This window comes from Ambystoma mexicanum, chromosome 3p, assembly GCF_040938575.1.
Source record: "Ambystoma mexicanum isolate Mex_15411 chromosome 3p, UKY_AmexF1_1, whole genome shotgun sequence".
NCBI classification, from domain to species: domain Eukaryota; kingdom Metazoa; phylum Chordata; class Amphibia; order Caudata; family Ambystomatidae; genus Ambystoma; species Ambystoma mexicanum.
Genome location: NC_090925.1, coordinates 15120918 through 15135218, shown reverse-complemented (window position 1 = coordinate 15135218; position 14301 = coordinate 15120918). Strand labels below are relative to the sequence as shown.

Genomic DNA, 14301 nt, shown 5'->3' with positions numbered 1-14301 from the left:
AAGTGCAGGGACTTATCTTCATAGGATCAAGACTACAGCAGGGTTTTTGTGCGGCCCCCGTTAGCTATTCTGTGCATGATCTGAGTCCAGACACTGTTTTCAAAAGGTCAGGGGTCGAATAGGGTTACTCTGCGCATGCTCAGAATCAAGATGTTTCTCAGAGGGTCAGGACTCGAGCAGGGTTATTCTGCGCATGCTCCAGACGCATCTTTTTAGAGGTCAGGGGCTCGAACAGGGTTACTCTGCGCATGCTCCAGACACATCTTTTTATAGGGTCAGAACTCGAGCAGGGTTACTCTGCGCATGCTCCAGAAGCATCTTTTTATAGGGTCAGAACTCGGGCAGGGTTACTCTGCGCATGCTCCAGACGCATCTTTTTATAGGGTCAGAACTCGGGCAGGGTTACTCTGCGCATGCTCCAGACTCATCTTTTTATAGGGTCAGAACTCGGGCAGGGTTACTCTGCGCATGCTCCAGACACATCTTTTCAAAGGGTCAGGGCTCGGGCAGGGTTACTCTGCGCATGCTCGTTAGGGGAATCCGCCAGGTGCACGGACGCTGTGCGTCACGTGCCCAGCGTTCCGGGCCCGGTGCCCAGCCCTGTGGCGTCGTGTCTCGTGTGCCGGAGTAGTGTCTCACACACGCACACCACACACCAGGCCCCGCTCCCACTCCTCCAGGGCAGCGGCCTCACGTTGTGGAAGTAGTGTCTCGTGCACGGCGGCATCCCGTGTCCTGCACAGCTGCACTAGGCACGAGGACTCGCACCCCGGACAGCGGCCTTCACTCGGAAAGCACCTCTCCCAGAGAGAGATGTCGCTGCAGCACTCCCAGGAGGTGAGTCGTGCAGGGGCGCCCCCTTCCCTGGAGAAAAGAGTGCGGCACGTGCAAAATTTTAGTGCAAATAAGTTCCGCTCAGCCCACCCCTCACCTGCCCCTTAATACAAATCCCATGCCTGGGTCCCGCATTTCCATAACTCCACTATCAACACTGTAAGAAAACGACCACCACTACTGTCAGCCATTGTCCCCCACAGCACACAAGCCCCCCTTCCAATCACCTTCCATTCGCACCTAGTTGGAGGCATGCCCAGGACTACAGCCACCCCCACCCACTACCTGCACACACAGCTTTGCCTGCAGCACTTTCAGACTAGTCATTCTTAATTGCAGGAAGCAAATGCTGATCATGGTGTGCACTATTTCTACGACTTTGGTGTCAATGGGTCATTACGAGTTTGCCTGTCTCCATACTGGCAAACGGTAATACTGTTACCAGCATTTGTCTGCCTGTATTACTGGCAGATTACAAGTGCCGGTTTAAACGGCAAATCTCCATTCCATGGAGAGGACTCCATGGGGTGTTTTGCTGGCAGCGGTCGGATTTACGTCCAGCTTCTAGCTGGAGGTAAATCCTCTATCCCTAACTGCAAACTTGTACTTTTCTGGTCCGGTAAAAGTGCCAGTAAGTGTTATTACCAACACTTTATTACCAGACTGACAACCTTATAATGGCCCTGGGACACACAGTTTCTTTTTGTTGTTTTCGTTTGTTTCAGTTTTTGTTTTATGATGCCCTGTTAGCCTTCATGTACACGCTGGACTCTCCTGTCGGTCATGGTGTCTGAGATCGCCATGCAGGAAGAGTCCTTACTCTATCTTGATTCTTAGGAGGGCAGCCAGGTGTGTGTGTAATGCTGCCATTATGTGGGCTTGTTCTGGAAGGACATTTTTCCATCTGCGGGTTGGACTGCAGTTGCTGTCACTTGCAGGCCTTCATCTTTTCTTGTTTCTTGGATTATTTTGCTTACTTGTATGCTCTTGCCCATCTCAAGCTCTACCACCATTTTCAGATGTAATTTGGTGTGTAGATCTTCACACGTTTCATGTGTTGTGGCAGAAATGTGACAGGTTATCAGCATCAGGGTGAAGCTTCAGAGAGAAATAGTAGGCTTGCAGCTGAAGTAGCCACTTCTGAATCCTGGGTGGGGGCCATGGGGACGATCCTTGTAGATATGGGAGCAGCAGCATGTTCTCAGTGAGTTACTTGAATGGATAGTCATACCTATGGGTATGCATACCCACAAAGATGAAAGTGCTTAATACCCCAGAGCACAGTGATGGCTTCTTTTTCCATTTCTGAGTATTTTTGTTTGGTTGGGGTGAGGGCATGGCTGGCGTATGCCACAGCATGGTAAGTCCCATTCTTGTCTATTTGGGTGAGCACCGCTCCAAGTTCAAATGGTCTGGCATTAACTAAGAGTTTTGCTCTCTTCTGCACATTGACACACGCAACGGTGGAGTGATATGAAGTGCGTCTTTGGTTTGTGCGAAGACGGTTTAAGATTCATCCCATTCCCACTTTGTGTTTTCTCGGATACATATCTAAGCGGTTTTGTCAGGGTGGCAAACTTTAGGATCAATCTCTGCAGAAGTGTGGCCATAGCCAGGAAGCTGCATAATTCTGACACTGATTGACGACATGGGGCTGACTTGATGTCGCTTTTTTTCCGTTGGCTCCGGTCATGACACTGGACTCTTGGACTAGGGTTGGCCTTACCCGTTGCAATAGGGGACAAGAGTGGAGGTTTAAGATATGGTTGTGATCCCGTGCAGTACCCCTGATGCTTGGATAAGGCTGTCAGTAGGCCCATACTTTAGACTACGTTTCCTGTCATATTCAGGGGGTCTGCATACTCTGCAATCTGCATGCATGTCAAAACAAGGAAACATCGGTCAGCCATGCTCCTCAGTGAGTTTTTCTCTTGAGATGCCACCCATCAGCTACAGTTTATAATTTCTTGATGATACCTTGCATTGTCTGTTTTTTTTTTGTTGGTTTTCGTTCATCTGTAAGATTTGGCTCCCCTGTTCTGGGTCAGTGCTCCCTTTAGTTGTGAGCAGCGTACTGCTCTTCTGATCCTCTACCAGGCACCCCAGTGTTCAAGGGTACTGGGTTCAGTTTTCACCAATTTCTTTCACACACTTCCAGACCTGTTGTGCTTCACTAATTCCTCTTTCATGTCCTTTATGAACAAAGGGGGATTTATTTATATCTATAGCACACCAAACCCAGAGGTATCTAGGCGCTTAAGAAATTGGTTACAGGACAGAATGAGGGTTCTCATGGTGATGGCACCTTGAGCCTCTCTTCTTCTCATTTGGATTACTCTTGTACCCATGCTTCATCGGGCGGGGACTTGATGGGGACCTACATTGTCCACATGCTGTCGGGTTTGAAACTGTAACCCCAGAATTTCTGTCTGTGTGCAGTCCAGCTTCTGACTGGTAGATCTTCAGACTTGGCTCCTGGGACCTTTATGTGATTTCTCAACATACCATCTGGCTTATGTTCGCCATTTTTATGTCCACACGTTCAGGTACTTCTTCTTGTCATATAGTTCTATTTGCTTTTTCTTGTGCCACTACTAATCCCCTTAGTTTTGTTCTTTTATAGCTCAAAAAGCCTATGGATAGGAGTGTGATTGATTCCTGCCTTACTTTTCATCCCACTCCTGGGAGAGGCAGTATACTCCTTTTATTTATTTATTTTTTCAGCCCGGTGGTTGATCGGGTGGGACCGTGGGGGCTTTCTTCAGTCTAGACTCATCCTGACAGACTCCTTCACGGTCAAGCATAGGTATGAAATATTTGTGTTCTCCATGATGGGGGGTGAGTCCACATTCTATGCGTCTTGAAGTAGAGACAGATGCTCCTCTTCAGCTGTAGTGTCATCTAGACTGTCATGGTGGAAATGTATGAATCTTGCAGGCTGGCTAGTGCACCACAGATTGTGGTCTGTAATACTTTTGCTGCAGAAGGTATGCCAGAGTCATCTCTCATCGCATTCCTGCATGGGCGGTGACAATGGTGAAACCAATGGAGCTCTTCTCCAGTTTGATCTTGTGATAGCCAGACTTTAGATTTAGTTTGAAAACAAACTTTGCTCCAGTTAAGTCTGTTATCATGTTATTAATGGTTGATCTGTCTCTCCCTCAATATTGTTCGGCTCTGAGATACGTCAATGCAGATGCATACTTTGACTGGTTTCATCACCTTTTTCTCAGTGATGGTTGTGGTGTCCCACAGGGTGGGGCCAGATACAGTCTGAATTATTCCAGCAGCTTCCAATTTGACACCCCCTGCCTTTTTTGATGCGTATGGAATGGGATGTGCCAATGGCATAGGCAGACGCGTTGCACAGAGCTGTCTTATTTGCAGCTTAAGAGGTTTTGCCCTTTGTACACCTGATGCAAGAGAACAGGGGTTTGAATTCCTCCAGTAGATCTTTCAGATCAGGTGCACGCAAATGAAGTGGAGTGAATAAGATTTAGTGCTTCTGCTGCATTTCACACTGATGTACAGATCTGACTGAGTTTGCAGGTGGGAAGCGCATTTACTAATGTGCCTGTGTTGACGATGGCCGACACTCGCATGCCATTGTTAAGGATCTTGCATCTCAGTGGTTTACCTTTACCTCCCCGAGGCGCATGTTGCAGTTCAGCTTCAAGAGGCACCTCTTCATCAGTAACGGGTTCCAGGTTCCAGTTGTCAAACAGAAAAAAGGTCCCAACATGACAGAATTGAATGACTCTGGCTCAAACTGCATACTTTAGAACAATAATGGTTAACAGTTGCGTGCAGGGCAGTCACCACCACAATGCTTGCATGCTTGTTTTGCTTCAGTTCGTTCAGCGCTTTGGTGACATATTAGCCACCGCAATGTTGTTGGCAGGACTGTGGGCTTCGTGAGCATCTATGTCTATTCCCTGTGCGAGCTCTGATGGCAAAGAATGCGATTTATTCATTGGCTGGCAAGTCAGGGAACGCAACATTCTGCCCATAATGAAACCTATACAATTGACCTGACCCACCACAAGATCCATTACCTTTATAAACCCCAGGTCACCTGGCAAAAGGTTTGAGAAAACTCAAACTAGGCCTTCTTCCAACGTGTTTCTCCCGCAAAACAATAGTCCCATTCATCATAGTCACAAGTCCCATCTTCAGTTTTCAGGGTCCCACGTAACGCGTACTGATGTATTTCTGGTGGAGCATGACCTGCCGGAGGGGGGGGGGGTCTCCTATCGGAGGAGTGCTTTTGGCCATGCCACATCAGGCGTGGGGTGTAGGCCTTACACCTCCATGACGATTTCCACTTTATTACAACTGTCCAATGTTTATTATTCCAGTTAAGACAGTCTATTTCTGCTGGACTCTGGCCGGCAGCCTTGCCCCATTATCACCATAGGCGATGTAAACTGTAGTCCTCAGCCTCTGCACATGGGCCTTTAAATATGTGGCAAAACAAGTATTGGCTTAAGCCAATGGGAACGAGAGATGTTCTAAGAAAGGCCTCCAAAGGTAAAGAAACTGGAGACGTGAAGGGGCATGATGTCTCAGGGTTCAGAATTAAGATACGATGAGCAGGAGCTGAAGCCTGCTCCTGGTTGTCGGGCATCACCCTTTCAGCAGGAGCTGAAGCCTGCTCCTGGTTGTCGGGCATCACCCAGTCGGCAGGATCTACCGCAGGGGAACTAGGCGATGCTACTTTAACTTTTCCCCCTTTATGTTTGATCTATTGGGCCTCATTACGACCCAGGTGGTAAGTTACCGCCTGGGTCGTACCTTTACCACCATGGCGTAAACTATGTTTACGCCATGGTGGTTGGTGGACTTACCGCCCCATTCCGAGGTGAGTGTGGCGGTAAGTCCCCATTAACCCATTTACCCTTCCCCATTCCCATTTTTGCCCCATAGGGCATAATGGGAGTGGGGAAGGCGTTAATTACGCCAACGTAAATTACGGTGGCGTAATTAACAACAAGGTCCCTTAGCGCCATGGATTTTAACACCTGCTAAAAGCAGGTGTTAAAACCTCCATGGCGCTAAGGGACCTCGGAATCAGGCGGTAAGGGTCGGCGCTGTTTACGCCGCCGTAAACCCCTTACCGCCTGGGTCCTAATGAGGCCCATTGTGTTTAAATGTGTATTAGATGAGTTCTAATTCTTCTTTATTAACATTTTCAAACTCTCAAAGTTAATGTCAGATATACATGCTTGTATGACAACAGTTTGCCAGAGGAGCCAAAAGTAGCTCCTGGTAGCTGTTGGTTTCAAGCTAGCTAGACTCTCCTAAGCTAGAAGCAGGAGCTAAATGGCTCCCAGCAATTCTTAATCCTGCGTCAAAGGGGTTGGGTGATTTATTGCTGCAGTGCATATTGCACAACCCCCAATCCCTCCTGCAACAGAACCCCCCCCTCATCATTTCACCCCCATGTTCATTTATTTATTTATTTATTGGAACAAAACATATTTCAACACTTTGGCCATGGCTGAGCACGTATCAGCTGGGTCATTACATGGGGCCATTTTAAGATTACTTTAAAGCGACAATATTGTATGTCCTCTCACTCTGTTTAATTCTAGTTTGACCAATGCGCAGCCTTCAATAATTTGCACGGAAATTATTGGTATCAACCGGTTTGCATGATCTCCCCAAGTAATTGGCACATGTGGTATGCATTGAGTGAGTCACCCGCCATTTGCCTGGATTGGCATAATCCTAAATAGTTCCTAATCAGAATTAACCTCTGGCTGAAATTAAGTTGCTAATACTCTTGTCGCGGTCATGTAATCTTCACCATCTCCTGTATTATGAAGCACGCAGAAAAGTTTACAAACAACCTTTCCTAACCGGTCTCGCAAGAAGGAAGCATGATGGCAGGGTCGGACTCCTTAGTGCCTTCACAATAATCTGAACATTCCAGCCCCAGGAACCACCTTGAGCCCTTTCAAGATGGATCATTAACTATGCCAAAAGGCGACAGGGGTGGTGGTCCTGGTATGGGCGTCTTTTGCAGAGCAGCAGGTGTGGCAACATTCGAATTATCTGATATGAGCAGGCTGTGAGTAATTCGACCATCTGCAAGGTGAGTGTGAACTCACCCAGGCTTTTTTGAAAATCTGTAATGAAAGTGAACGATAGGAAATCAGCCTCCGGAAACATGTTCTGCTCGCCGCACAGCCTTGGTGGCCTTTCGCCTGAAACTTCCTCCCAGTATGAAGCGCATCCATCCAGTGTTCCACTCGTCCCTTCTCAAGGCCTATCTATCGGACCTGCATGGTCGGACAGTGCCACGCTCATCAATTCCAGATAACCCAGAACCTGAGGAATACGAGGTGGGAGAGGCTGGTGGATTCTCGCTACAGACATGGTACTATTCAGTACCTGGTACATTGGAAGGGGTATTCCTCTGCAGAGCGTACCTGGGAACCTAGAAGCCACACCCATGCCCCTCGCTTGTTACGTCTTTTTCACCGCCGTCATCCGGGTAAGCCCGGGGGATCCCGGCTGGGAAGGGGGCATACTGTCACAACGCGACCCTGGACACTGTGGAAAAGATGGAGGCTAGTTTAGGCTCCTTGCGGTCCTTACCGTTCTAGTCTTTTTTGGTCCTATTCCTTTAAAAGGCAGCCACGCCCACAACGCTGTGCGTTGCAACTCGCATTGTCAGCCTTTCACTAACTTCGCCTGCAGTGCCGCTCCTTGAGCTTGGTCCTTGGATACTTCCTTTCAAGTACTCAGCCCGCTTAGGCTTTCCCTGTTTCTAGGCTCTTTCCTTCTGTACGGGTGCCCGTACATAAGGCTGTCCTTTGCTACCGCTCGCCCTCTCCCTTCCTTGCCCGATCCCGCTTCTGTTCGCTCTCTCATTCTCCTCTCTCTCTCTCTCTCTCTCTCTCTCTCTCTCTCTCTCTCTCTCTCTCTCTCTCTCTCTCTGGCGCTTGTTCGCCCGCCTTTGCTCCCGCACGCTCTCTCCCTTCCTTGCCCGATCCCGCTTCTGTTCGCTCTCCTCTCTCTCTCTCTTGCTCCCCGGTGTTCGCTCTCTCATTCTCCACTCTCTCACTCTTACCTGCAGTATAGACTCACCTTCCTTGCTGACAGCTCTTGTGCAGCCTCCGCTTTGCCCTTCTTGGATCGCAGTGGACTCTCGCCCAATCCTTCTCGACACCAGTCTACCTCGTCTGGAAATACTTGGATTCAAGTACGGTTACCGTATACAAGTCACCAGCCTCTTCCACTTCTGACACACTCCCTGCCAGCAAGGGCTCGCCATCTACAGGGTTTTTTCTGCCATAACTGGCTTTTTCCCTGGTGTTACGGGACTGGCTCCCCTGGGTCCACCCGACAGCTTGTTCCTACCACTGTCAGGGTGGCCTCAAGCGGAGCTCGTCCCTATCTCTACAAGCGCAAGAAGGAAAGGAAGAGCACTAAGGCGGACGAAGAACTGCAGGAGATCAAGAAGCAGGGGAGAAGAAGACCAAAGACATCAACCCAGGAGGATTCCTCTAAGGAGTCAGGTGAGGAGCATTTGAGGGTGGTAGCTTCCGATTCTGACACTTAGTCCATACTGACATTTGAGAAAATAAAAGCTCTGTTTTAGAAAATTGAATCTGTTTGTGTCTTCATAATGCCTTCAGTTATGAAATCCAATTGCCTATGGCGAAACCCATTAGGTGGACGTGCCTGGTTGTTCCACCTTTTATTCCTTGTGAGAAACCTGAGGGTCTTCTCACTTCTACTCCCTCTGGATCCTCTATACAGATGGCCAGGGAAAGGCCATTGCTTTTGGATCCTGCCCCTGGGGGCGGATAAGCAAGGGAGGATCCCATGGGTGGAGGGACCTCAGGGATTGGAGGTGGGATGCCCTTAGGTGATAAACAGTATTCCACGTCCTCCTTTCAGAAAGGAACCCCTGTCTCAGAAGTGGTTATGGAACATTGTTGATCTTGTTTCCTTGTTTCTGAGAATGGTAGGAGACATTATCAACCTAGACATGTTAAACAGAGGAGGAAAAAGAATCGGGATGCAATACTTTTGAAAAAGTCACAGTATCCCCCTTATCCTCATGGTAACCAGCCTAAGCTTTTCCTGACGTTTATGGGTCGTAATAAGAGTTTTCCACTTCATTCTCCCTTTAAGATGCATAGCAGTACTGAGACGAGGAAGAAACAACTAGGAGCTATGAGGATTACTGGGACGAAGAAGATGCCTGGAGGTCAGGCATGATTCACTGATTTGCTTAATTGTGGTCAGGTAAGTCAAGTAATGCAAACCCTAAACTCGTATCTGCAGCCTGTTAGCCCAACACAGGTGTATAAAAAGTGGAGCTGCTGGAATGGAAGCAGGCAGGAAAGGGAAAGTGGTAGCCGTGCCGGAGCGAGAGAAGCTGGAGCACAGAATCAGACCGCAGGCCTCCCGTTGGATCTTGAATGCAGATCGTGAGGTGCCGCAGAGGGGAAGGTGGGCAGCAGGCGCTGCCGGAGAGCGAAGGCAAAGCTACGCATGGGAGCCAGCGAGTGCTAAATCGAGTGCCCGGCTATCTAGAGGGAGGAAACGGAGAAAAGAAGCTGCCAAGTCTGGGTAAATGTTGGAGACACTTAAAATACCCATGGCACTCGAAGACCGTGAATACAGTGACGATCAAGGAAACAAATAAAGAAACGTTATTTCCATTGAATGCCGAACTGAATGAAGAAAGTGAAAGTAACTTATCAAACTGAATGAAACGAACCCTGTTACTTTTATTGAATATTGAACTCAATGAAATAAGTGAAAGGAACATTATTGAATACTGCATTGAATGAAACCAGCCAGGTGGCCTTTATTTGAATACATAATTGAAAGTAAAAAAGCAAAGGTATACTTAAGTGAAAGCAACATTTAAGGAAAACTGAACTACTTATCTGAATGAAATGACGTAAGATAAGTTGCAATCGATGAACAATTAATTGAAATCAAAGAGGAAGATAAACTGAATGAAAGACTTTGCATAAAGTAGAATCAAGATATCAAGATTAAGAAACAACGTATGTGGTAAATTTGTGAAAATGCATTTTAAGAAACTGCTTGTTGAGCCAAATACTGAACTCTGAAAGAAACCTGGAAGGTCCTGATTGCGTGACCTGTAATGGGTGGACCGTGTGTTCTAAAACTGCGCCAAGACCAGAGAACATCTACATGCCAACAAGGAAGTTTGCCCTGGTGAAAACAGGAACACAACTAGTGATGAGCATCAGACTTGGGAAGGGAACCCTGAGTTATAAAGAATTGCAAAGTCCAGTTGAAAGGCAAAGCTTCAAGATATTTCTTTTTGGTATCGACATTAAGCTTAGGGAAGGGAACCCTAAGTTTTATTGCTCCGGAACTGTGTTACCCTGGTACTGTGTTGAACTTGGGGAAGGGCACCCTGGCCGTCACACAGGTATAAAACTGTATTTCTTCTAATATTCAAAGATAGATAAACTGAACTTTGTGGTTAACTTATTGACATTTGTGAAAAGAAGCTGAAGAGTAAGCCAGAGCTGCACAGCTCAGAACCTTGTTTGGAACACCGTTTGAGTTATGGTTGACGTCCCTGCTCATTGTTTTGTATTCGTTGTGGAGGCAAGTATAGGTTTTGGACACAGACAGACCTTTCAGTTGAACCTACTGACACACACTTTAGTTAGTTTGTTTAGGTAGGGAAATCCCACCTTTAGTATAGGGCAAGTTAGGCCTTACTCCATCCTGATCTTTACTTTAATAATAAAATATTCTGTTGTCTGTGTCTCCTTCCATGATGCCAATCTAACACCCTCCATATGCACCTTCTGCGTCTCAGTACCAGAGTGGAGTATGGGATGTCTGAGTTAATAAAGGAAGGGTGTATAACTCTGTGGTGTCTCCTCCTTATCTTAGTACCTGACTGATGTGTGTCTGTATTAGCAAGTGGAGGCTGATATGTGTCTGTATTAACAAACAAAGGCTGATGTGTGTTTGTCTCAACCAAATGAGGATGTGTTTTCCTAGTTGGTCTCTTCCTCGTCACAGTGCTGAGAAGGTGGTTCCGGGGGACAGTTTTGAGGGAAGAAAAGGGAAAGGGCTGACGGTATCCTACAACGGCTTTAGGGATGGAGGGTTCATTATGAAAAGGGAATGGGGATACCGTCGGCCTCATTACAAGTTAGCCGGTCCGGATTTAACAGTGCCGGTAAAACCGTACCGGCACTGTTTCCGGACCAGCTAACTGCGAGTTCTGCAGGCTGGTGGTGTTACTCCCGCCAGGTCTGACCTGGCGAGAGTAACGCCACCCGCCTGCAGACGGAAATGGAAACACTGGCACCGTTAATTACGGTGCCAGTGTTTCCATGGTCCCCATCCCCATGGAGTCCTGTTGGACTCCATGGGAATGGGGAGTAACGTTATTCCGCCTCCGGACTCGGAATGAGGCCGCATGTCTCACTTAAGGACGTCCTTTCACCACTCCCCATGTTCCCTCCACCCAGGTGATCCTCCCTCGCATATCCACCCCCAGAGTCAGTATCTGAAAGCGACAACCTTTCCCTGGCTGCCTGAGAGGAGGATACAGGGGGAAAAGAAGTGAGGATGCCCTCAGATGCCTCACACAGCCAAGTAACGTATACAATTAAAGTAGGCTATCCGCTTTTTTTCTTTTTTACATTATCCAGAATTAATTGTCCACTGTATAAAGTTTTAAAATGTTCTGTCGTGCGACACTGACATGTTTTTCTCTTATTTTTTTCTTTGTTTTTATCCAGTTTGTTTCATGACCTTTGTTTTAATTTTTGATTTACAAAATATACTATATAAAACTATGTTCAATGTATACAAAAGACTGCACTGCATTTAAAATCAAGGTCAGTAAGAGCTTGTAGATGAAATGATATTAAAGTAACAATATGAATAGTGTGTGTGTATATGTGTGTATGTGTATATATATATATATATTATGCTGAAGAAGCTTGTAAATGTATAAAACACGTGTAGCCGTTGGTGTACTGAAACATCACATTTCTATGTCTTAACACATTTGTACAATTTTAGTTTACTTCCTATGATTTGTAACAAAAAGTAGGATTGCAGCTAAAAACAATTGTTTCATTGTCTATTAGTGCTAAAGGGCAAGAGAGTACAAAACCGCTCTATTATTTGTAGTAACCATAACACTTAGGCTAAGGCCCTCATTAGGACCCTGGCATTAAGGGGTTAACAGCGCCGTAAAAGGCTGCGGTGCCGTTAACCCCTTAACGCCTTACTACGAGGTCCCTTTGCGGCTCCGTTAAAGTAGGGACCTGCAAAGGGACCTTGATGGCAATTACGGTACCACAATTTGCGGTACCGTAATTGCCGCCTTCCCCATTCCCATTGAGCCCTATGGGGCAAAAATGGGAATGGGGAAGGGCCATGGAGAAAGGGGGAATTACCGCCCCGCCAACCTTGGAATGGGGTGGTAATTCCCTCTTTCTCCATGGCGGACTCCGGCATGGACCATGGTGCTAATAGCACCATGGTTTAGCGCCGGAGTCCTAATGAGGGCCTATAAGTGTTATTTTGTCTCCAATCCACCCTAGATTTCCTTCCATATTTGTGCTAAGTTAAGGTTCTCTTTATGCCCATTCTGCCGAGACGCAACCCCTCCTTCATGTGGCAGGGTTTCTGCCTCCTTTGTGTTGCATTGCTGCAGCAAAGAGGGCTCCAAAAAACACTGTGGTCCCCATAAAATAAGTTCTGCAACGTGCTGGTTGTTATGATTCCAACCAAATCGTAGGATGCAGCACAACCAGCACTTTTTACTCTGTGGCTAGTGATCTGTCAGAAGTAGCACCATTCACACAGTACCTCAATATATGGCAGAAGGTCACACATGTCGCACCACCAAACTCACTGACCCTTTCGCTGGCTCTGTCTCGCTCAAAATCCGGCCTCGGTTCAGCTGCTTGCTGGTGCTGCTTAAACCATGTAATTTACATAACTACATCTATGGCACCCACCAAAAACCACGAAGCGTCTCCCCAGTGAATGACTCTTGGTCTGGCTCACCAAAAATTAAATGAAAGTAGTCACAAAATGTGAATTGTTTTGAAAAATAGGGTTCTCGTTGATCATAAATGACATTGCACTAGCCAGCCAGGTGTAGAACAAACCACATTTTCCATCAGGAACGCCACCATAAAAGTATCTGTTCCAAAGACAGATTTAAATGTGTGTCGGACAACAAAAGAGGACTTCCCAGGATCTCTATTGAAGCTCGACTCATGCTGCCAACTCTCACATGAGCCAGCATAGGGCCTACGATAGCAGCCTCCCCCTCCTTAGGGGTCTAACCATCATTAGGTAGGTTTTGCATCACAAAAGTCTCGTAATTTGTCCAGAATGCAACTAAGGAAGTTGGGCATAGCAGCTTGTCGGGATTGGAGCGCCCCCTGCTCGACAATTCGTCTAGACTCCTAAAGAATGGGTGTCCTTCTCTGAAGCCACTGTGCAACCTCTAACATGGTGGAGAAATTGGCCCATGGATGGGACCCCCTATTAGGGGATGCAAAGCTCCTGTTGACAGTTCTGAGACTGCGCCGACCAAATCTCAAGGTAAGTTCTTTTCTTGCTGCTTTCCATTTAGAGTTCTGGCCGTTGCCTGGCAAGAAGGAAGCACACGTACCGTTTTAGGCTTGAAAGAAATCCAATCCATCCCAACACCACGAACACTTACCTCCTTCCTAACCGATCGCTCTTCCAAAGTCATACTGGGCTCCTCCTCCCCTTCCTCCTCTTACACCTGTGGCGTCCCTCAGGGCTCCATCCACTCACCTTGGCTCTTTAACATCTACCTTACTCTGCTTGCACTCCTCATTTCCTCCTTCTCCCCTAACTTCCAGTGCTATGCTAACGACACACAACTCTTCTTCAAACTTCCTACAGACGCCCTTGCATCCTCCTTCATCTCTGACTGCCTCGTTGCCATTGAGGCCTGGCACACTTCTAATGATCTCTGCCTCAATACCAGCAAAACTGAGATCCTCCTTATTGGGTCCCAAGCACCCTACCTTCCTTCTCTCTGGCCTTCCTCTATGGGTATTCCCCCTGCTCCCTGCTCCCCCTTAGAAGCAAGGAATCTCTGAGTCATCTTGGACTCCTCTCTCTCTCCTTCCTCCCTCATACTTGGGACATGGTCAAGAAGTCCCACTTTCAGCTCTTCCTTCTGAAAGGAATTCTACCTTTCCTCACCTTCCCGCAGAGACTCAGTGTTACCCAGGCTCTGGTTCTCTCTATTGCAACAGCCTAGAGTTCACTCTGCAACCCCTTCCGCTATTCCAGAATAGAGCAGCGAGACTTATCCTTGACCTCAAGCCCATGGACCACATCTCCCCTGCCCTACAAGGTCTCCACTGGCTCCCGATCGCAGGGCAGATTAAATTCAAATCCCTCTGCATCATCCACAAGGCTGTCTGGGGCCGGGACCAC

At 47.4% G+C, this 14301-nt stretch overlaps 1 protein-coding gene across 6 annotated transcripts in view; it reads left to right on the top strand.

Annotated features, from left to right (window-relative positions):
• The first annotated feature begins 475 nt into the window (after positions 1-475).
• LOC138580076 (zinc finger protein 211-like) overlaps positions 476-14301 on the top strand; it is a 219404-nt gene continuing 205578 nt past the window's right edge. For 2 of the 6 annotated variants that reach the window (XM_069650336.1, XM_069650333.1), the window contains exon 1: positions 515-837. In XM_069650336.1, the coding sequence (XP_069506437.1) occupies positions 814-837 (24 nt within the window). In that variant the 5' untranslated portion in view covers positions 515-813. Of the gene's footprint in view, positions 838-13235; positions 13429-14301 lie in introns of those variants that run through there. The other 4 variants (XM_069650332.1, XM_069650331.1, XM_069650334.1 and 1 more) reach the window with 3 other exon arrangements.